Below are 22516 nucleotides of genomic sequence, written 5' to 3'. Positions count from 1 at the left end.
CTTTATAATAGCTGTTTTTAAGTGGAACAAGGAGCAAGGTTTCCTATCAACAAGCAAGTCTAATCGGGCATTATATCTCAAGATCCCTCTCAGAGTTTGGTGCAGACAAGTGTAGTGTTAACACCAAAATTTATGTTTGCAATTCTGTGGCAGCATTTCTTCACTGCTGAAATACATACTGTCAATTGCTTGTTCTCTCAACACTTTGTTCTGACATTGGTTCTGTATACAATATTTTGGCACACATAATTATTGTCCTGCAACAAGTGAACTCCTACTCTCATTTTCAACTTAATTAACTGCCCACGACCAAAGATAGTGGCACTTCCTATTATTCTTGAAAATTGGTGGGACCAAAGTATAGAAGCAGCATTTTTGTGCTGAAAATTCATTGCCATTTATGATGAATCTGGCCAGACGGTTTCCAGAGAAATAAGGTTTTAGAGAATGCTACTTTTCAATACTATGGCAGTGCAGAATATTGCTGGCTTTTTAAGCCACAAATGCAGCCGAAAGTGTGCTGTTGTGCTTAAGAGCAGCTTGGAATGTTGACGAGAATTATTTCCTGTTTACAGGTCTAAATTGGAATTTGTAGAAAGAGAAGAATGTGATGCGATGAAATCGCCTACAGCACATGTTGCCAGCAAAGAGAGTGCCAGCTTTCTTGGCAATCGGGGATTCATTTGGAGCAAACTTCCATCTGCCATCTACAGTCTCACATCGCGAGTATGTAACTGGTTGTTTTACACTTTGCGTTACTGGAGTTTGCATGGTTGTTTTTCTCTATGTTATGCCCATTGTTTTTAAGTTTTAGAAATACTAGATTGAATGCCATGTCTCCAATGTTAGCATATGCCCTAGATTGTGGATGCTTCTTCAGGTAACCTTAGCCCTTTACGGTCTGTTGTTGCGCCCCTCCCGGCAGCGCAACATGACCACAGAGGCTCGTGGACGAGCATTGCTTGGCAATTTCCTTTAAGGTTGATTCAAGTGTGTGTTTTTTTTATTGCATAATGTGTCGTTAAGTGAGTGAGTAAACTTCTTTACTCACTCGCAAGGTGCATAAAGGTTTCAGAAGGCAAAGGTATAAGGTAAGGGCACAGAAAATGAAGGGCATTGCCTTACACACACATGCCCACACACAAACACACATGTATGTACACACACGCATGCACGTACATACATACATCTGCCAAAATAAAAACCATTTCACTTGTCATCTTTCAATGGCAATGCCATAGCAGTTTCAATTTCACCTTAATTATTTCATTCTTGCCTGTGCTGCTTCATCTTTTTGTCTATATATTGTTACGTGAAGGTAAATGCGAAACTAGGCGTTTGAAAATATATATACACAGTGCCAACGCGCAAGCCAAGATGGAGAACAAGTGCTGTGCCCTACACCAAAATCACGTCGTCTTCCTCGGTGCCTGTCTAACCTCTTTAGTTGGACACTGTCTCATAACATAACCCCCGGGTGCTGAAGCACCGTCTCGATGCTTTCTGTAATGTTGCCGAGTAGTAAAGCTTAAGGCGAGATACATGAACAATCTCTGTAGACAGTGAAAGCGAGGGGGAGGAAGACTCGAGCGGGGCTATCTCGTAGGTCACATCTGTCACCTGGCGCAATACGCGGTAGGGTCCCGAGTAGCGGGAAAGCAGTCTTTCAAAAGTCTAACGCGCCTAGTTGGAGTCCACAATAGCACAAGAGAACCCGAAGTAAAGGAAACTTGGCGATGATAGAAGTTGTAACGCTTCCGCTACTGATATTGCTATACTAAGAGGCGCTGACGGGCAACCTCTCGTGCTTTTGGAGCTCTGGTGATGGCATCGCCGGCGTATTCGGTCGTCAAGTTGACAGCTGTCGGAAAGATGGTGCAAAACGGTAAAGTTGGATCTAGGCCAAACACGAGATAGAAAGGTGAAAAACCAGCTGCATCGTGGCGTGAGGAATTATAGGAGAACGTAACGAAGGGCGGTGCAACGTCCCAGTCCTGGTGGTCGGACGATACGAACATGGCGAGCTTATTGGTTAAAGTCCGGTTGAATCGCTCAGTCAGTCAGTTAGTTTGCGGGTGGTAGGCTGTCGTAAATTTATCTTTTGTCTTGCAGGAGCGAAGCAGGTCGTCGATAACTCGGGAAAGGAAATAGCGCCCACGATCTGTGAGAAGTTGGCGTGGTGCGCCTTGCTGAAGTATGACGTTGTGCAGGAGAAAATCGGCAACGTCCACGGCACAGCTGGTTGGTAGAGCCCGTGCAATGGCGTACCGGGTTGTGTGACCCGTCGCAACAGCTATCCACTTATTCCCAGAAGTGAACGCAGGGTAAGGGCCTAGAAGGTCAAGACCAAGTCGAAAGAACGGATCAAAGGGAACGTCAAGAGGTTGGAGGAACCCAGCAGGACTCACCGAAGGTTTTTTTCGGCGTTGACACTGCTCGCACGAGGCGACGTAACTGCGGACAGAGCGATAAAGACTGAGCCAGTAAAATCGACGCTGTACACGATCATACGTTCGAGACAGTCCGAGGTGACCGGCAGTGGGAGCGCCATGGAGCTGGCCGATCACGCTCGCACGTAAGTGGGAAGGTACCACAAGGAGCAGTTCATGTTCATCAGGGCGGACGTTGTAACGGTACAATGTGCCATCCTTGAGCACGAACAATTAAGTAGACGGATCGGGTGCCGCAAAATGAAGCGTCTCGATGATGTTACGTAAGACAGGGTCTTGGCGCTGTTCTTCACAGATGTTGCTTAAAGCGGAGAGAGACAGGACACATGGCGCTTCATCGAACGCCTCAGGTGGGTCCACTGGATTCCGAGATAAGCAGTCAGCGTCATGGTGTAAGCGGCCAGATTTGTAGAACACCGAGTAGTTATACTCTTGGAGTCGTGATGCCCATCGGCCAAGGCGCCCAGAGGAATCCTTCAAGCATGCGAGCCAGCAAAGTGTGTGGTGATCGGATGTGACGGTGAAATGTCGACCGTGTAAATAGGGCCGAAATTTCGCTACTGCTCAAACGAGAGCAAGGCATTCCCTTTCGGTGATTGAGTAGTTATTTTCCGCCTGCGAGAGGAGACGGCTGGCATAGGCGATAACGCAGGGGCAGCCACTTTGATGCTGGACTAAAACAGCACCGATTCTGTGGCCACTGGCATCAGTGCAGACTTCTGTAGGCGGCATTGTCAAAATGGGCCTGAACAGGTGGTTCCGTTAGCAATGCAATAAGTGTAGAGAATGCCGTAGCCTGTGTAGCACCCCATGTGAATGAGACATCTTTTCTCAGTAAGTTTGTGAGAGGACGGGCTACTTCCGCATAGTTGTTCACAAAACGTCGAAAGTACGAGCACAGACTGAGAAAGCTGCGGACTTTCTTGGTGCAGGTCGGAATGGGGAAGTTCCGCACGGCTCGCACTTTATCGGGATCAGGGCTTACACCAGAGGAGTCGACAAGGTGGCCAAACATGGTTAGTTGCTGGCGTCCGAAGTGGCACTTTGACGAGTTCAGTTGGAGACCGGCATTGCGAAAAACAGCCAGTATTGAGGATAGGCGGTCGAGGTGGGTCCCAAAGGTCGGAGAAAAGATGATAACGTCGTCAAGGTAACATAGACAAATGGACCATTTGAACCCACGCAAGAAAGTCTATCATCCGCTCGAAAGTTGCCGGAGCGTTGCGTAACCCGACGGGCATGAGCTTAAACTGGTAAAGACCATCGGGCATGACAAAAGCGGTCTTTTCACAGTCCATATCTTCAACAGCAATTTGCCAGTACCCTGATCCTAAATCAGTGGACAAAAAAATACTTAGCGGCGTGAAGACAATCCAGGGCGTCGTCTATGCGCGGTAGCTGGTAGACATCCTTTTTAGTAATCTTGTTCAGATGTCGATAGTCAACACAGAATCGCCAAGTGTTGTCTTTCTTTTCGACAAGAACTACAGGGGAAGCCCATGGACTACATGATGGCTCAATTATGTCTCTGGCGAGCATTTTGTCGACTTCTGCTTGACTTATGTGACGCTCGGTTGGAGATATGCGGTATGGCTGTCGATGGACAGGGGAGGCATCGCCGGTGTCAATGTGGTGCTTTAAAGCAGTGGTTTGACCTAGCGGACGATCACAAAAGTCAAATACGTCCCAGTATGACTCAAGGACGTGAAGGAGTGCATCAGCTTGATGCGGCAAAAGGTCTGACGCGATCATTTTTTAAACGTCAGCAGATGAGCTTGCTTGCGAAGATCGAGCATGCGTGTAGCTACAGTGTCCAGCATCGTTCGAAGACAGAGCTGAGATGAGGCCTTCGTCAGAGGGAGTCAGCATGGCGAGGGCAATTCCACGCGGGAGCACTTGTGGACACAGAGCAAAGTTGAGCTCAGGAATGGAGGCGCGGTTTGCACGTAACTGACTAACAGTGTGTGGTAAGGTAACACTGTGAGTCAAAAGAATGGATGTGATGGGCGCGAGCACGTAGTCGCCATCAGATACAGGTGGTGAGGGCATTATGGTGATGCAGGTCACAGTTTACGGTGACAAACGGACATGCTCAGCAGAGCACATACGAGCTTGGGGTGGACTGGGCGGATCAATCAGACACGGTAGGTTAAGTTCAACAGTACCAGCTGAGAAGTTGATGAGGGTGGAATGAGTGGACAAAAAGTCAAGACCGAGGATCACATCATTGGTGCAGTGAGAGAGAACAGGGAAAAGAACTGAAGTTTGTCGGCCGGCGATAGTGACGTGTGCAGTACAGACGCCAATAACCGAAGCCGTACCACCATTAGCAACACGAGCACTGCGTGAAGGGGCTGGAGTAAGAACTTTCTTTAAGCGGTCACGAATGTGTAAGCTCATCACAGGAATATGGGCGCCAGTGCCCGCCAAGGCTTTAACAGATAAACCGTCCACTTCAACGTCGATCAGGTTCTGATTGGTCGGCAGCGTCAATAGAGGAATTGGAGAGCAAATAGTATCAGCAGTGTCACCTCCAGGTGCTGCAGCCGTTAGTTTTCTGAAGAAAACCGCCGGGCAGAGGATGGGGACGGGGAACGGAGTGGCGGCGGACACCAAGAAGATCTACGTCGAGGTGAAGGTGAGCGACTGTACTGGGCAGTGGTCGTAGTGGTTGGGTCGTAATTAGCTGAGCCATCACGTGTGGTAGTTCCTGGCCACAGAGATGGGCAGGTGAGTGGAGGTTGGGAAAGCTTAAGTTTGCCCGATACGGCGAGGTCCACGTGCTTCGGCAATGGCAGGAAATGTGTCCCACTCGTTCACATCGAAAGCAAATCGGCCTGTCGTCAGGTGTCCTCCACGCATTTGGGTCACGGTTATGAGTAGCAGGGCGGTGATAATGCTGTGGGTGGCTGGAGGTAGATGAACTGACAGCGTCGAGACGGTGCACAGAACAGACCGTGTGAATACCCACGTTGGCTAGTTCTTGGTGAACAATGGTCTGTATTAGCGAAATGGTCAAATGAGGATCACTCGGTGCTAGTGCTCTCAAGGGCGCGGTTATGATATGGCCCCGATTTCTGCATCGTCTGCAATGCATCTTCTGCGATGCCCTTGAGCACGTGCGCTACCTTGTCTGCTTCAGCTATGATTTGGTCAATTTTATTGTAAAGGGTCAGTACATCTTGTATATACGCCAGGTAAGACTCCGTGGACATCTGAACACGCGTGCCAAGTTCTTTCCTAGCGGCCTGCTTGCAGCCGGCAGATTGACCAAACAACTCGCGTAACTTGGTCTTGCATACGTCCCAGCTCGTGATCGCGCCCACATTGTTATTAAACCATGCCTTGGCCGTTCCTTGCAAATAAAAGATGATGTTTGCCAGCATCGAGGTTGGGTCCCACCTCTGGTTTTCGCTGACAAGCTCATAGAGTTTAAGTCACTCATCCGCGTCCTCGCCTTCTGTTCCCGAAAAGTTGCCGGGATCACGGGGTGGAGCGGCCACGAGAAAAACAGGGGCGGTAGGCGCTGTTGATGCATTGGGCGTGGCAGTTGACGAAGCGTTGCTGCCGGTGGACATGTCGGAAGCAGCGGGCGTCCGCTGCGTAACTTTGTCGTGTGTTGTAACCCAGCACCTTCCTCCAAAATGTTACATAAAGGTAAGCGTGAAACTAGACGTTTGAAGATATATTTACACAGCGCCAACGCGCAAGCCAAGATGGAGAACAAGTGCTGTGCCTTACACCAAAATCATGTCGTCTTTCTCCGCACCTATCTAACCGTTTTTGTGGGACATTGTCTCATAACAATATTTATGTGATAGCAATAAAGATCTCATTTCACAGAAATGCTATGACATGCGAAGCTCAAGTGTGCTCCAAGTTTTTCTCACCTTCTTCCTTTTATTTGACCATCAGCAAGACACATGCCTGTGGGAAGGCCAAAGCATTTACACATACCAGGCGTGGAGTGTATGGAGTATGTAATGGTTACAATTAATCTCGCCAACTTCTGGTCAGTGAGGTTGCAACAAAAATGAAAATGTCATCATTACAACAAAAACAAAAAATGTTTGTTCCAATGGTAATTTTAGCCCTTGAAAGCCTGGCACTTGGATCATCAAAACTGTGGTTGATTAAAATTGATGTTTAGCCTGCATGGTCTGCTTGCATGCTTGTGCAGCAGCTTCACTCCCATTGCTTTTGCAGATAATAAGTGAAAGCTAACGCATTGCTCATGATTCCTGTCTGCTATCTTTGAGGGCATGCTGTGACCTGTGAGCTCGCCCTCTTGTCTGTTGGCCATAGAACACTGGCCATAGAACATTTTATCCAGGATGAACAACAACAAGTACGTTGGATGTCCTGTGCCAGCAATTGTGCTGCTTAACAGATCATGGTGTCTTTTTTTTCTTTGTTGCTTGTTTCTTTCAGACTTCACAGTTATCTTTCTTCATTTTTTAACACTGCTGCTCTCTGCTTCTGTGCTCTCAGCAGACTTGTACACCTTAGAGAAAATAAGCAACCGATTGCAATTAATTCCTTTAAAATGTAACTTATTACAGTTGTCAGTTACAGCACCAGGAAAGTAACTGATCTTTTGCAGAAATTTAATGAGTTTTTTTTTTCATTACTTTCCTTCAAAATTTTATTGCTGTGACATCACAGCACAATATTACTCAAACTACAACGAACTATTGTGGCTTGTATGCTAGAGAGCAGGTACAAAACTTGCATGAAAGCTTAGGGGCCTTCTGTGATATAGTGTTACACATTATTTTTCAAGAGTTGTTTTTCAAAATTGTGTCACTGATTATTCAATGTTTCCTTGCTAAGAGGTCGGTGGCTACACTGAAAACTTTCTCATTTCAGTGCATGCACTTGAGAAAAGGGCAGTATTATTATGTAAGCACTTGCGCTCCAGCTCATACTTACGTTCTGCTTCAGTGCTAGTGTTGATGTCCTTATGAAATTGTGCTTCGCTGTTACTGGCGGTCAGTTAAGGCATTGCAGTTCAGACCAAGAAGAGGGTGAAAAAATAGTCTGTGTGGTCATTCCCCGTCTAACCGAATGGTGGTCCCTACAAAGTGGTGGCTTATTTTTAGTACATGAACTGCTGTAGAAGTGTGGCTACAACTTGATTTTGGAAGAAAAGGCAATTGATTACTGGTAATCAATTACAAGAAAATGTAATTGAATTAGCCAGAACATTACAGTTTTACTAAAGTGATCGGTTATGTTGCAGAATTACTAGGAAATGTGATTGATTACAAGTTATCATTTACTTGTAATGTGCCAAAAACTGTGAACCCTGGTTGTCAGTTTTTTTGCAGTAAAGTTCTATAGCTTTGTATACAGGTCTGGTGAGCTTGTAAAGCACCCTTAAAACCTCTTATAAGGAACACTAGACGATGTTACAGCATTTGGCTTATTGTATTGCATAGACAGTAGTTAAAAAAAAAAGAGTGGAAATTTCTTTCTCTTACGAGGTGTGTTCAAAAAGAAACCAAACTTTTTCCAATACACCTTTACTACTTGTGGTACAACCTTTTAAGCACTTCCCCCCTGAGACTACCCCCCTCTATTGGCAGTGCACTGTTCCCATCTTTTTTTTTTTTTTTCATTTTTGGGAAGCCTTCTGGAATGCACTTTCTGGAATGGCCCACAGGTCTCTTCTCATATTGTCCTGGGTTTTCTTTACGGCTTGGAAATGGCATCCTTTCAATGTGGTTTTGTGTTCGAGATAGAGGAAAAGGAAAGCAATTTTATTGTATTATCCTATGCTATAATACTCACTTGATCAGAAAATTTTCGAACAGTCTAGCGAAGGTTCCCTCGAATTCCAGAACGAACTCTCGGTGTGGTCATAATCTGCTGTTGTGGAAGGTCGTCCAGGCTTTGGACAGACCACTCACAGCACTGCGTCTGCGTGTGACTCGTACAGTCTTTCTCGTATGCTTGGTTAAGCAAAGGAAATTTTCCTTTGAAAGTTTTCCCGAGTTTGCTGCAGAACCTCACACACATGTTGTTCTTCCAGCTCTCATTGTTACATTGATACTAATTCGAAGAACAGCTTGTCCATGTGCTCACTTTAATGGCTGCAGCACGCAAACTAATGGTCAGAGGGAATCGCGGCAAATGACAGTTTCTTTTTTAAGCTTGCCGCTATGTGCGGTTAGTAGCCGCAGCATGCTCCATCTGGTGGCTGGCGCCCTACTGGAAAAGTTTGGTTTCTTTTCGAACAAACCTCTTATTTTATGTATTTGTGCTGTTACCAACTTTCCATTTGTGTCAACGGCAGAAGGATGGGCCTTACATGTATACACACATGCAGGAATCGCCATCTGGTGTCACAAAGGGCGGTGTACCTGGAGCAGGTGATGACAGTGATTTTAATTGTGAGCTGGACGGATCAACAACACCTTGTGAAGACAGCTCTGGTTTGGTGACTTTCAACCTCGCCGGTGAAGGCGGTGAATTGGGTAGTATGTCGGGCTTGAACAGTCGGGACCAGGAGGACTTGCTGCTTCTGCAGAGCATTCCCAAAGTCATCGCCCTGCCAAATGAAGACTGTGGCCTGCCACTTTGCATATTTTCAAAGGCAAGCAGGCACCCTCTTCGCAAAAGAAGGCAGTCTTGGTGCTAAGGCATATTTAATGGCTTTGGCATGTTTGCTTTTTCATTTTCTAAAATACATTTTTTCTGTGCTTTTATAGTGGGCCAATGTTGAACTACATATTGAGATTTTAAAGGGCCAAGTTACTGAAAAACGACTGTAATTTAAGGGGACTTAGTCGACAGTACTCATACTACATATGTTTTGTCACCAGAAAGGCCATGTGGCCTCCCTTTTGAAGAAGCAACTTTTTAGAGAGCATGAAAGTTGCATGCACTCATAGTTTCTGCAAGTGACTCAGTCCCTGTCGTGAAGCAAAATAGAAAGTGAACCTGAGTGGGCAGGGCCATACCCAGGAATTTTTTTTTTTTTTTTTTGGGGGGGGGGGGGGGTTGCGTGTAGAACGGCTGCCATTTTTCAAGATTTATACTGGCTTATTTTCGTGAATAAAACAAGTACATCACTTACTTGTAATAATTCGATGGTACTTTTCAATTATTTGTACCCAAATAAAGAAATTGGCACGTCAACCTCAAATTCTGGTTAAAGCAAGAAATAAGTTTGGATAATAGCACCACCAAAGCCAAGGACACCGCGACCAACAGCTCCTGATGAAGTAACACAATGTAACCGCGGTACAAAAACGGTATGTATGTGTTACAAGCTGCCACTCTAGCGTCGCCAGCGCGAAGTCGGCGACGGGAATGGCAGCAGGTTAGGTCGTTCCGTACGTAAGCAGAGACAGTGAAGAGATCAGAGATGTATGTGGGGAAAAACAAAACTCTAGTGATATTGCAGCACTGCAGAGGAATCTAGGAATATTGCAGAGGAATCTAGTACAACACTTAATACCACCTAACAAAATACATATAAAATCAATAAATCAGCTTACAAGAGAGAAGTATTACAAACTACACAAAACTAACCAACAATAAAACTACAGATAAGAAAGTCTGAAGGTATAAACAGGTGAAGGGATACCTGTGATGACCGGCAGCGTTGAGTCCACGACGATCGGATGCGAGAAGTCGGAGAGAGTTCTGGCACAACTGCGATGTCGGCGGTGTTGCAGCGCTGGTGTTTCTGAGAGGCTAGTGTTTGAAGCCGATCTCGGGCAGGTTGAGCTTACTCGAGATTCAAGTACCGATGCCTACGTTACAGACGTTAATTTCGCGTCACAACTAGGCGAATGGCTAAGTTTAGGTGGCCAGCCGACACGGAGCCACAACCACTTAAGGGATACTTCTTGATCTCCTTCTACACCATGTTGGTCAGCAACTAGACTGCTTAGCAAGGCGAAATCCTGCTCTTAAATCGACCTCCGTGTTTCTTGATTCTCGTCCTAAGGGAAAAGAGACCTCTACATGGGTCCAATCATGCACGTTTCATTGTTAGAAACTCCACCCTAAAAATATATTGACCACGTCCCTTTTTAATTAAGAGAGGGTCCTCAACTGAGCGAGAGTGACAACCTGTTGGGGTTCTCTCATACGGCTTGTCCACAAGCAGTTTTGCCCAAGGGAATGGTCAGTTTCCTTGGTTTCAGCCGGTGCGTCTTGCAGTCTACAGCTAGTTCGGGGTGCATCGCGGCCTTTGACGACCCTGCGGACGCCGCCGTAGGTACAAAGGATCAAACATCGGCGACCAACGTTTTCTTCATGAAGAACACGCCATTCAGTACTTCCCTGCAGTAAAGGCCAGTCTTTTCATGAGCGAACGGTTCCACCGGTCAGCGGGGGAGTGTAGCGCCCGTTAATTTGCCGTTACGCCGGGTCGCAAAAACGGCAGTCCGTGACAGCATGTATGCAACAAACAAACAAGTCGCCCTACATTCCGATCTTTTTGTTACCATTCGCACATTCTGCTTGCTGGATAGTTTCCTCGTAATTGCGAAAGGATAAAAGGGTTGAAGCTTGGGCTAGCTGGGTTTAGCTTTTAATCGACTCTTGAAACATGGAGGGAAGTTTAAACGAGGAAGTTTTTCCTTCTCGGCAACTTGCGAAATTCTGTGAGGACTTGTTCTGGGGTCACTTGAAGTTCTCGATGGATGCTGAGCAGTGCTAGTCCGGTCAATTTGTCGTTGTTCATATGATTTCGAAGGTAGCTCTTCAGCCTTCTCAGTGTGGAAAAAGTCCGTTCCGGGGCGACGTCGACAGGGGTAAAGTCGTCAGGATAGAAAGTAGGCTGTGGATGTTCGGAAAAAAGTCGCGGTTGCACATCTCTAAGGCCTGTAAAGCACAAGCTGGGCGATTCTTTTCTTCGATCTGGCAGCATTTGTTCACTCACAGTGTGAACTCTGCTTCGATGACATTAGCCAAAGGAATGTCGCCAAGGTAAAACTGCACTGCATCATCAATATCAGAAAGGCTAGCCGATGCGCAGAATTTCGGCAGCAGCATGTTAAGGCCAACCACGACCTTCTTATGGGCATCGAACCGGTCTCTTAATTGATTTTCGAAGTCAGCCAGCAAAGGCTAATACACATTCTTCCGGTAGTACTCTTCGGGAGTAGCAGAAGGTACGTTGCTTCTTTGCATCTGCCTTCCAGTGATGCGTGGTAGGGCCATCTCAACATTTGTGATCTTCAGCAAAGAGAGCGACTTCAGAAAAATCTTATTAAATTCCGTTTGCGCACTAGCCCTTTTTGTGGAGAGAACGTCTATAACATTCTTTACGTGAACGCACGCTTGAGCCAAGTAACAGTCAATTTTTTGAAGAAACTTGCAAAGTGGCAGTGTCAAAGAGAAGAGGTCGCTACAGATCTGAAGCGAAACGACAAACTCGGGCTTCGTAATGGCATTGAGCAGTTGAGAAGCTTTTGATGAAGTATCAGATGACGCGGCCTCTTCTTCCAAATATTCGAGGAATTGTACAATAGGCAAGTACAGTTCAAGGAAACGCTGAAGTGCATCGTGACTCTCTACCCACCTTGTTTGGCAAAAGGAGAGAACTGATTTTCTTTTTTCTTGTGCTAAATCTTCTACTTTGTCTCGCAGTTGGTTCGTCCTCTGTGGCGAAGCTCTCACAAACGTACAGGTTGAGGATACAGTTCCCAAACAGTTGCGGATGCTGGGGAGTTTGCATGCGTGAAGCAGAGCAAGGTTCAAAGAGTGGGCACTACAATGCACGTACAACGCTTTTAGGCGCTGTTTGACGAATGAAGGCTTGAACACCGTTAAGGTGGCAGCTCATTGATGCCGCGCCGTCGTATCCTTGCCCGCGAAGTAGGTTCAAGGCAAAGCCATGACCTCTAAGGCTGTTCAGGATTGTGCTCGCCAGCGCCTTGCCAGTGAGATCGTACACGGGAACGAAATCTACAAAATCTTCTTTAAGAATGGGCATTCCCGACGTGTCGTGTCCAACGTACCTTACACATAGGGAAATGTGGGCGGTGCGAGATATATCAGTGGCCTCGTCAGCTAGAACTGAAAAACACAAACCTGAGTTGACGTTTTCCGCTATCTTTCTTTGTATGATTTTACCACAGAGGGTGATCAACTCATTTTGAATTTTTGGGCTCGTGTACAGCGCATTCGCCGGAGATGTTTCCATGTGAGCTCTCAAGGCGGCTTCTCCACATTTTGCTCTCATCCTAAGCAGTGCGCGGAAATTTCCATCATTTTTGAATGGCAGCACTTCAGACATATTTATCGGACCAGAGTCGTCTGTGCCGCGAAGCGGTACTTCTTGCCTGCCACAGAAAAGGATTGTTTCTATTATTGGCAGCAAGTTCTTGCGGTTTTCTTCCGCCTGCTTTTTATGGCCGTGGTCAAGTTGTGTTAAGATATCATGCTGTGAGCGGGACCGGACTGCTAAAAAGTTCTCCGATAGCGTTGTTGACATGGCGTGATAACTGCTGGATGCGTGGCTCTTAAAGGCATCCATGGCTTTCTTGTAATTGGTGAACTCCTTAGTTACAAAACAGCCCAAGCGCTGGTGCTCCCCTTTTCCTGCAACCTCGCTTGCGAAGACTACGCAATATTTGCATAATGCTCCTTGAAGCTTCTCTGAATAAACAAGCCATGGGTAACGATCTACCCAGTGAGGTTGGAACTTCAGATTCCTTTTCCCTGTGGCTGGATAATCATAGTTAGCCAGAGGGCTCCACGGATTGAGCAGCAGCTTCTCCATCGTCTCTGGATCATTTACATTATTGCTTTTCGAGATAAACAGTCCCAAGTCGAAAATATTCGCACTCGTCGCACAGAGGGGAGGCGAACCAGAATGTGTAGGTGCCATGCCACTCACCTTCCTTGGGCATTGCCCAGTGGTAAAGGCGTCACTTTGCCCAGCGTTGACTGTAGAACAAAGATCACTTGGAGTTGCACTGCGGCCACCATCATTTCCCGGCGGCGCATGGCTATCCTGCTTGTGTTCGTTCTCAGGTGATTCATATAAACCGGTGCATTCTCCTGAGTCGCTACAGAAGTTCGGACGCGCTTGGCTTTCCACCAGTGCTGAGGAGGGCGAAGTTTTATCGTTCGAAGGAGGCGGTTCTTCTCCGTCCGCTTCATCGGTTCGAACTTTCTTGAAGTAAGACGCAAGACTCCTTTGCTTCGTTGTTGCAGAGTGTCTTTTCATTTTGCTGCCGCAATCCTGTGCACGCACACAGAAGTGGCCAGTGGCTCCAAAAAGACGTTTGCGACTGCTTCGACTACCTGGCGTGAACGGCGGGCGATGTTTGCTTCCTCTCATATCCACTTTACAGTGGCTAGAATGCAGAAGTGTGATGAACGCGTCGGCTCCTGTGTGGCGCATGTGTTTTCTGATCGCCGCTACAGCTGGTGTGCATGCAGGCCCATTATTGTACTCCAGCTGCAGCAAACTGGATTAACGCTACTTAAAGACCTTTTCACAGAAGACTCCATGGGCACTGCATACTCTCCTTAATATACGTGAACCCCCAAGAATGCACTGCCGAGACATTTGCACTCCCGTGGTACAGTCCAGAAAGGAGGTGTTGCTCCGTTCCTGTGAAAAAGTCACCTTTTCACAGACGGCTCCCTGGGCGCCTGCATAATTCTCTTTGGGCTGCGCTAATTAAATAGCCGTGACCTCCCAAAAATGCACTTTGTAGGCTGTGACGTCAACCTCTGTACTCCCGCGCGCAGCCCAGCTTGGCGGCGTTTTTTTTCTCCTGTGAAAGTTGACCGCTGGTGTCGGATTGTGTGCCGGCTGTATCCTCGCTTTGTGCGCTTTGTAGGGAGGCGCATATACCTTCTGTGTACAGAAGAGGTAGATTTCCTTGCGTGTGGTTAAGGCTGTTCGAAGTTGCTCGGATATGCCAGTCTTTCAGTAGATGTCATCTTCGATAGTTCGTTTCGGTGGCGAGGACTACAGTTTGAGAAAAGTTTGCCCTGCAGCCTGCGTCCTCGGAATGCGCTGCTGAGTTTTTCCGCTTAGGGGTTTCGTTCCCTGGCAAATTTGCGCACGTCGTGTTGGTGTTGCCGTTGCTGTCGAACTGTTTTCCTTCACAGAAGTAGACACGCTTTTCGTAGGAACCCAAAGCCGACACGTGCGGTCCGCACAGACGGATAACTTCTCCAGCGGCAATGCACAAGGGAAGCATCTGGAATCAATAAAGGAGCTGCTACGGTGTGAAAGACGAAAAAAAAAAGACTCGAAGGAATGCGAGGGCGAAGTGCAAAGCTGTACAAATAGGGCAGGTGCGTGTGCGGGGGAAGGAGCGCTGAGGTGTTCTGGTAAAAGGGTAGGTTTGAAGAAAGGAAGAGGGAAGCAATGCCAGGAAAGTTGCAGTGTAACTTTGGCAGCTGGTGGTCGCTGTGAAGGCGTGTAAATATTTTAGTATCACCCGAAAAGTTAAAGCATCAAAAAAATTTCGGGGGGGGGGGGGGTTCAGAACCCCCTCAACCCCCCCTTAGTTACGGGCCTGTGAGTGGGCACCATAGTATACATGTAAAGCGGCAGAGGATGTTGTCGGGAAGTAAGAATTGTTTGAATGGATTTCTATGAAATCATCTTGATTGGTGACAGTCACCACTAACTATGGGAGGTTAATTACAGTCCAACCGAAATATATCAAGCTCAGCTAACTAGAATCATTTTTTATATTGAACTATTTTCGAACTCGACAGTGCTTTAATGCCATTTCATAGGAAAAGCTATGGATACACTAACAATAACAGCTGGAACAGTTCATACATTGGACTTCGTTCTGCATGAAATGCCTCGAGTGAGTTGCCAGGGGTACACTTTTTCTTGCAGAAGAGAGCTTTCACTATCCAAGTGGTGCCAAAAGGTACTAGAGGCTTTGGGCACCCATCGAGTACACTTATTTGCATGTGAGATGTAAGATGTTGAGGCAGTATTTACATTAACACTGTATTTTGTCGCGCATACCTAACTCGCTTCTGCATGTTACCTGCACACCAAACTGGAGAAAATAATAACCAACGCAGAAAATTCCCACGGATCGCCCTGAAACTACCCTCTTTGCATTATCTTTAAGCAGTGCTGTGAAGCCAAATTCACACCGAAGTTCACGTCAAATATGCCATTAATCTTTAAAGGAGCAGTGACACCAAATTTCAACCTCAAGATAAACCTCGAGATGCAATGTTAATTAGATTGCTTGGTATACATGAGTTTTTTTTAGCAATGTGTGAATGGCATCCGTCACGTAGAAGTTGTTCTATTTTGAGCGCAAAGAGCATCCAAAGGCTCAACGGCGCGTTCCTGGCCATGAGACATCGACAGTATGAATGTGTTCAGCAAGCTCCTAGACCAAGCCCCGAGCGCTGAGTGACGATGAGAGAGCAGCGATGACGTCGACAGTTTTAGTGTTGTCATCACGGTGTCTACATGTGATGTTTTCTGTCTGGCGGCGACGCCTGGCTGCCTGACAACAGCTTCACTTGCTTTGATTTGCTTCATTCTTGCAGCGCATTCGTGTGAATGCTGCATTTTCGTTGTGCCGCTTGGGGTGATTTGTCGAAGAGCCATGCGCGCAAATGTGAATATTTGAAGCTAGGGTCATCACAAACTAGTAACACGTACACAGCGTTCATATGTCATACCAGCTAGCAGGGCCCAAGTGTGCATCTCCAGCTGCCTCGTCGCTGCTCGGTCCGGTATCGATTTCAGAATCACTGCTCTGAAAGGGATAGAACCATAAAGTACTCGCCACACCATGAATCTCCGCGATTCCATATTCCTCAGTGTTTTCATTGTCGCTTGTGGATGCTGATGATGGCGGCAAGGACAATGGGAGTGGTGAAGACATACCTATACAAGTGTGCACTTAGCAGATGAAATGTCCTCTGAAACTCGCGTCACTGTTTTCTGTGGCCAGATAATCAGACAAGATGTGACTGCGGAAAATGACGGCTCGGCGGCGCCGAAAATTAATAGGCTTTGCAGCCATTTTGAATTGGGTTTGATGCTGGTCATACTAATCGATATTACATATATTATTTTGTCTCTCTGTTGGATTATTAGTACCGAATCGTTACTAGGGGATTGATAACTACGCGCTGACACAAGAAATTTGACATGCATCAGGTTGATGTCACTGCTCTTTTAAAAAAGTTTTGTATCGAGTTACTATGAGCTATATCAAACTAATGCACATTTTTCTGCTAGTTCTGTATGTGCTGGTTTGAGTGTACACACTTTCTTGACCACACATGCTTGACCACACTTAGTCCTATTTTCTCCATCTTGAAGAGTCCCGTTTCTTAGTCCCATTTTCTACCATCTTGAAGAGGTCTAATATTTTTGCACGCAGCAGTGGTTAGCTCTGCTGAAAGCGATGACCTGATGTTGCGGAACTGAATCTTAAACAGGCATTCATGTGGAACAAAATTCTGTTTTATGTTTTAGTATTTGTAGAGTAGTTTTTCTAAGGAAGATAAGGGGCTGGGCTTGTCACATGGCACGCACCCTTTTCTCTCACACTTATGAAAATGTAGAGAAGGTACATCACCTGTGGACCACCCAGACAAAAAAAAAAGAGTGTCGACATTGATAGTGAAGCTTGCCTCCTGGAGGCATGGCATTAAATCAGTTTAATACCTCCTGGCTTGTTCGATTAGGAATGGATTTAAAAAATTATTTTAGTAATACTTTTACAATTTCTAGTGTGTTCATAATCAGAATTCCTGTCCCGCATAGGGGCTTCAAAGAAAGTTTAGAGTGAGATAATATCATTCGTGGTGCCTAGCACTCAGTGATAGGCTAGTGTTCAGTGGTATAAGGCAGTGCTAATCTCTTTAAATATGTATGCATGTGAATGCTCATTTTAAAAATAAATTCACATTATTGCAGGCCTACCAAGACTGTTAAAATTTTTGCCACTAAAATTTCAAAACTACTATGTATGTTCTGAAATGTCCATGCTAATTTCAATTCTGGTCAGTTTATTTGTGAATTTGTATACTTTCATATGTCATCATAACGCACTTTTTTTTTTTTTTTAGGGTTCACTATGCCTGCCATATGTATCTCTGCCTACCATAGACCTGCTCAGTGACATTAGCATACGAAGCTGCGTCGTGGGAGCGACAAATGACCTGTTTAAGCAAAAAAAGCACCTCTTTGATGTCATTGTTGAGGTATGTCAGCAACAACATCATTATGCATTCTTGACTTGTGTGCACGCTTTCTATAATATAATGAATAAATGGCTTTATTAGCATCGGTCGTATTGTCAATATGCACTGATCTCGTCACGGCTTCCATATTGTTAATAAAACAGGTGGAATGGTAGCTTTGATCAGGACAAAACTACATATCTGATGTCACATGAATATTCGCTGTATGCACACTTAGGCAACTGACTGTCTTTCATATTATTACAGTTTTTGTAAGGTGCTACCACCTAGTGACATTGTCTTCCTTGCAGAGAAGCCCAATTTCATCATCGAGTGGGGTTGTCCACATAGTCTGAAAAAATAAAACTACATAAAGAAAGAAGGTGTTAAGGATTGTATATGGTAGATATGATGCAGGAGCTCAATTTCACTGCAGGAAATGGTCATTTAACTGCCATGGTAACTAACAATGATTGAATGGTAATAACTGCCCTTGGAAACTACTGGAACTAACAGATTGGCTTGTCCCTAGTGAACATGGGAAATTGACATTTGTTTGATGCATAGTACTTAAGCATAGGTCTAAGTTACACACAGTATGTAGTTAACATGAATTAAGGACCTAATTAGACCATATCAATCCCATAGCCAATTTTTCTATGTTTGTTAGGAGGATGGTTATGGGAGTGCTGACACATTTGTAATAGTTGGCTTTTCAGTTGTCAAAGCTGATGTGCAGTAAAGGGTGACAGAAGTGCTGACGCCACTTCCATCGTGTTTGGTGTGCCTCCTCCTTTCTGTGTGGCGCTCGTTTTGTATCCCACTTGTTTCCTGGGGGCATCACGCCGTGATTTCTCAGTGGCACGCCACTCTCCCTGCACTTCTTCGTGCCCAAAATGTCGATGAGCCAGCAGCATCATTCAAGATGCCTAAACGAACATTAAGGTCACCTAAAATTTCTCTCTTCAAGGAGCTTAAACTCTTGGGGTTGTGTGCTAGTACGTGCTTGCGTAAATCAATCAGTACCTAAGTTTTCAGCTTAAGAATTTAACCTTAAGACTGTTAAGAATTTGAGGCATTATTTTCGGTTCTGTTTTCAAGAATGGTACGAGGCTCCAAGTGAGTGTGTTCATGTGCACACACAAATGTGTGTGTAATTAAAAGGTAATGAATTGAATGTTTTAAAATTTCATGCTGGCAAGCTGTAGTTCTTTTCTGAGAGTCTTAGAACACTTGGTATCATACATTAGAAGTCGCATTAAATCGAAGACCCCCCCCCCCTTTTTTTTGTCTGTATTTTCTGCAGGTAGATGAGTGCAAAATCACGATCTTAGACAATGACCTTCGGCGGCAGCTTTACCTCACCATGGAAGACCTTCGTTTTGCTGACTACTTAGTCAAGAATGTCCTTGATGACTCACGGGACCTATTCCTTGATGGCACATGTCAGTACAACAGTCCTAAACCTGTTGCTTTGTGATAAACCAGTTACAACATGTTTCGTATGACCGACCAGTTAGAGGTTCAGCTCTTGCAACAACTTTTTATTGTGTCTGTGCACCCTTATATCTTTCTTGTGTACCCTTGTACAGTCACACAAAATGCCCTTTCTTAAATTTGTATTTTGGTTACAGTCAATATTTTGCACAAGTAGCTCCTTCTCACATAGCTTCAAGACATCCTCGTGCTTTACACTCAATGGTCAGTTTATTCTACCTAAAGGTGAACTTTGAACTTGCCTTGCAAGCTGCGTGCATAAGGCCTTTCTTCAGACCTCGACATCACCATGTTCTCATTGATTAAAGGAGGCATTTAACTTTTTATTTTGTATGGTAGAACTCTATTTAATGACTTCATAGATTATAGAAGCATTTCCCATTTATTGGGAGTTCTTTTTTTCTACTGAAAACCTTTATTAAAAAACACGTGTATGTATTGCCACCAGCACGTAGTGGGTCGACAGCAAGAGCGGCTCTCAATCTGGAGGAAAAAGAAGATCGCGTGCTTCTTCTCTGCTTGAGAGCCAGCCATGACGGACGCATTGTCCTAGAGATTGCTACCCGGTGGTTTAATAAATCCCCCAGTACTTGTGACTCATCGTGACAAACTGGTGGAAGTGCTGGGTAGTCTCACGGATGCTGCAGACCCCCCCAGGAAGCCGTGATACGAGTCCAGTGCCAATCAATACTCCCGTGCATCGGACCAGCCGTCGAATCAGAGGATTGCCTCAGAAAATCGACGATACTGCTCCAACCACGTCGACAAACATGACCAGCGCTTCGGTGCAAACCTCGTCAACAGGCACGGGAAGCACGACGTCGAACCGCTATACGTTGGAAAGCCCACGGGCACCGGCGACGTTCTATGGCACGGAGCATGAGGACGTTGAGGACTGGTTGGCGGACTTCGAGCGTGTAGCCATCTTGAATCAGTGAGACGACGCGGCAAAACTGGGTCGTGTCTATTTCTATCTCGAAGACGGGGCACGTACGTGGTATCAAAACCGAGAGGAGCAGCTGACGACGTGGCCCGAATTCTCTCGTAGACTTTTGCAGACCTATGCCAGTGCTGACCCGCGTCCAGTTGGCCCGCGTCCAGTTGCCAAACGAAACTGTGACCGCGTACGTAGAAGACATGACGCGCCTCTTCCGACAGGCCGATTCAAGAATGACGGAGGACAAGAAGTTGCGTCACTTGATGCGCGGTGTCAAGGACCAGCTTTTTGCCAGCCTCGTGTGCAGCCCTCCGAAGACGGTCGCGGAGTTCTTGTCCGAGGCCGTGACAATGGAAAAAATGCTGCAGCAGCGATCCAACCAATACGACAGGCAAGTCAGTGGCATGTCTACTGCCGACATTTTCACCGCCACTAGAACCAGCAAGGACCGTCTACGTGAACTCATCCGTGATATAGTACGTGAAGAGTTGCAAAAGGCTGGTGTAATACCTCATCCTACGGTTAGCTCAATTGCAACTGTGATCAAGGATGAGCTGCACCAGACCCTCCGGAACACCTTGCCACCAGCTCTTGCTGAATACCGCCGTGAGACAACCTACGCGGAAGCCTTGAAACGCCCTGCTGCATCGCCGCCATTACTCGTCCATCCTGTTCCTGCTGTTGCACTCCAGTCAGCACAGCACATACCATGCTACGAAGGCACGCCATGCCACCGCCTTTGTCCTTAGTCCCTGGCGCTCCTGTCGCCCATAGTTCGGTGCCACCAGTTCAGTACATCGACGATCGGCGCACGTCTCCTCAGAAGTCTGATGTTTGGCGCACACCTGATCGCCGGCCTCTGTGCTTTCACTGTGGAGAAGCTGATCACTTGTACCGCCAGTGCTGATATCGCCGTCTTGGGCTTCGCGGCTTCTCTGCGTACTCACCGCCATCCCGTTACGGCCAGAGACCACGCGAAATCGAAAACTACCTCGCCGAGCAGCATGCACCACCGTCTGCCGGGCGCCAGTCGCGCTCGTCATCACCGAGGCGATTTTCATCAACGCCCCAGCGGTATTCTACCACACGATCTCCCAGCCTCCGCCGGGAAAACTAGCCCAAGCGACCTCTGGGGGCGGGGTCGCTGAACGTCGAAGCGCTGAAGACCTCCTATTAACGCAGAACCGTACAGAAACCGGTCCGACATCACATACTGCTGCAAAAGATGGCCAACTTTCACTCGACATAGCAGTGACAATTGATGGTTGTGCAGTTAATGCGTTAGTGGACACCGGCGCCGACTATTCCATACTGAGCGGGAAACTGACAACGCAGCTGAAGAAAGTCATCACGCCGTGGCACAACTCGCAGATTCGGACAGTTGGTGGCCACGTCATTACTCCACTGGGTGCCTGCACAACTAGAGTGCAGATCCAAGGGTATACATTCGTAGCAAGCTGCCTCGTTCTACGCGAATGTTCCCGTGACGTCATCCTGGGAGTTGACTTTCTACAGGAAAATGGAGCTATCATTGATCTGCAAGAGCGCCGCGTCACGTTCTCAGCCCAGCGAGCAATCAACGTGCAGGATGACGGAAAGCGTGTCGACGTACTCCGTATTTCTGAAAAGAGCGTGACGCTTCCTCCAGGAACAAGTGTTCTAGTCGACGTAACATGCTGTGGTTTGGGTGATGGCGATGTGGTGGCCAAGACAAATTTAGAACACCTCCTGCAGCAAGGCATTTGTGTAGCTAGAAGTGTAATACGCCTTCGTGATGGCCAATCTGAATTGCTCGTAACCAACTTTAGCAACGAGCATCGACATCTGTTCCGTGGCACTTCGATAGCGTTTGCCCACAAAGTAGCAAACGTCACCAGCTGTCTCACGTCAGAACTAGTGGATACCACCGTTACGTCAATGAGTAATATTGACATCAATCCTGATCTGTCCACTGATAACCAGACTGGGCAATGAGCGCTCTTGTTCGAGTTCAGGTCTTGCTTCGCAAGTTGCTCAAAGATCCGCCAGACGTCTATCACTCAACACAGGATCATCACGTACGAGGACGCACGCCCGATACACCAGAACCCCTACCGCGTGTCGGCTCACAAGGGACGACACGCTGTTTGGCTGGGAAAACGAGCAACAAGCAGCTTTTGATGAGCTGCGACAGCGCGTGCAATCAGCACCCATTCTCGCTCATTTTGATGATAATGCTGACACGGAGGTCCATACCGACGCTAGTAACGTTGCGCTCAGTGCAGTGCTCATTCATCGTCAAGAGGACGCCGAAAGAGTCATAGCCTACGCCAGCCGCTCTCTATCCCGTGCCGAGGCGAATTATTCCACTACGGAGAAAGAGTGCCTCGCAGTCGTGTGGGCAATCACAAAGTTTCGCCCGTACCTTTATGGTCGTCCCTTCAAGATAGTGACGGACCATCACTCGCTCTGTTGGTTGGCAAGCCTG

General features: G+C 46.7%; 1 protein-coding gene across 1 annotated transcript in view; it reads left to right on the top strand.

Moving 5' to 3' along the window:
- The window catches only part of LOC119185716 (late secretory pathway protein AVL9 homolog), a 51372-nt gene that overhangs the window by 17077 nt on the left and 11779 nt on the right, over positions 1-22516 (top strand). Inside the window, exons 9-12 of the mRNA XM_037434609.2 lie at positions 576-726; positions 8782-9048; positions 17502-17636; positions 18922-19060. Of these exons, the coding sequence (XP_037290506.2) occupies positions 576-726; positions 8782-9048; positions 17502-17636; positions 18922-19060 (692 nt within the window). The remainder of the gene's footprint in view (positions 1-575; positions 727-8781; positions 9049-17501; positions 17637-18921; positions 19061-22516) is intronic.

This window comes from Rhipicephalus microplus, chromosome 1, assembly GCF_043290135.1.
Source record: "Rhipicephalus microplus isolate Deutch F79 chromosome 1, USDA_Rmic, whole genome shotgun sequence".
In the NCBI taxonomy this organism is placed as follows: Eukaryota; Metazoa; Arthropoda; class Arachnida; order Ixodida; family Ixodidae; genus Rhipicephalus; species Rhipicephalus microplus.
This window is presented reverse-complemented; position numbering and strand designations above follow the sequence as displayed.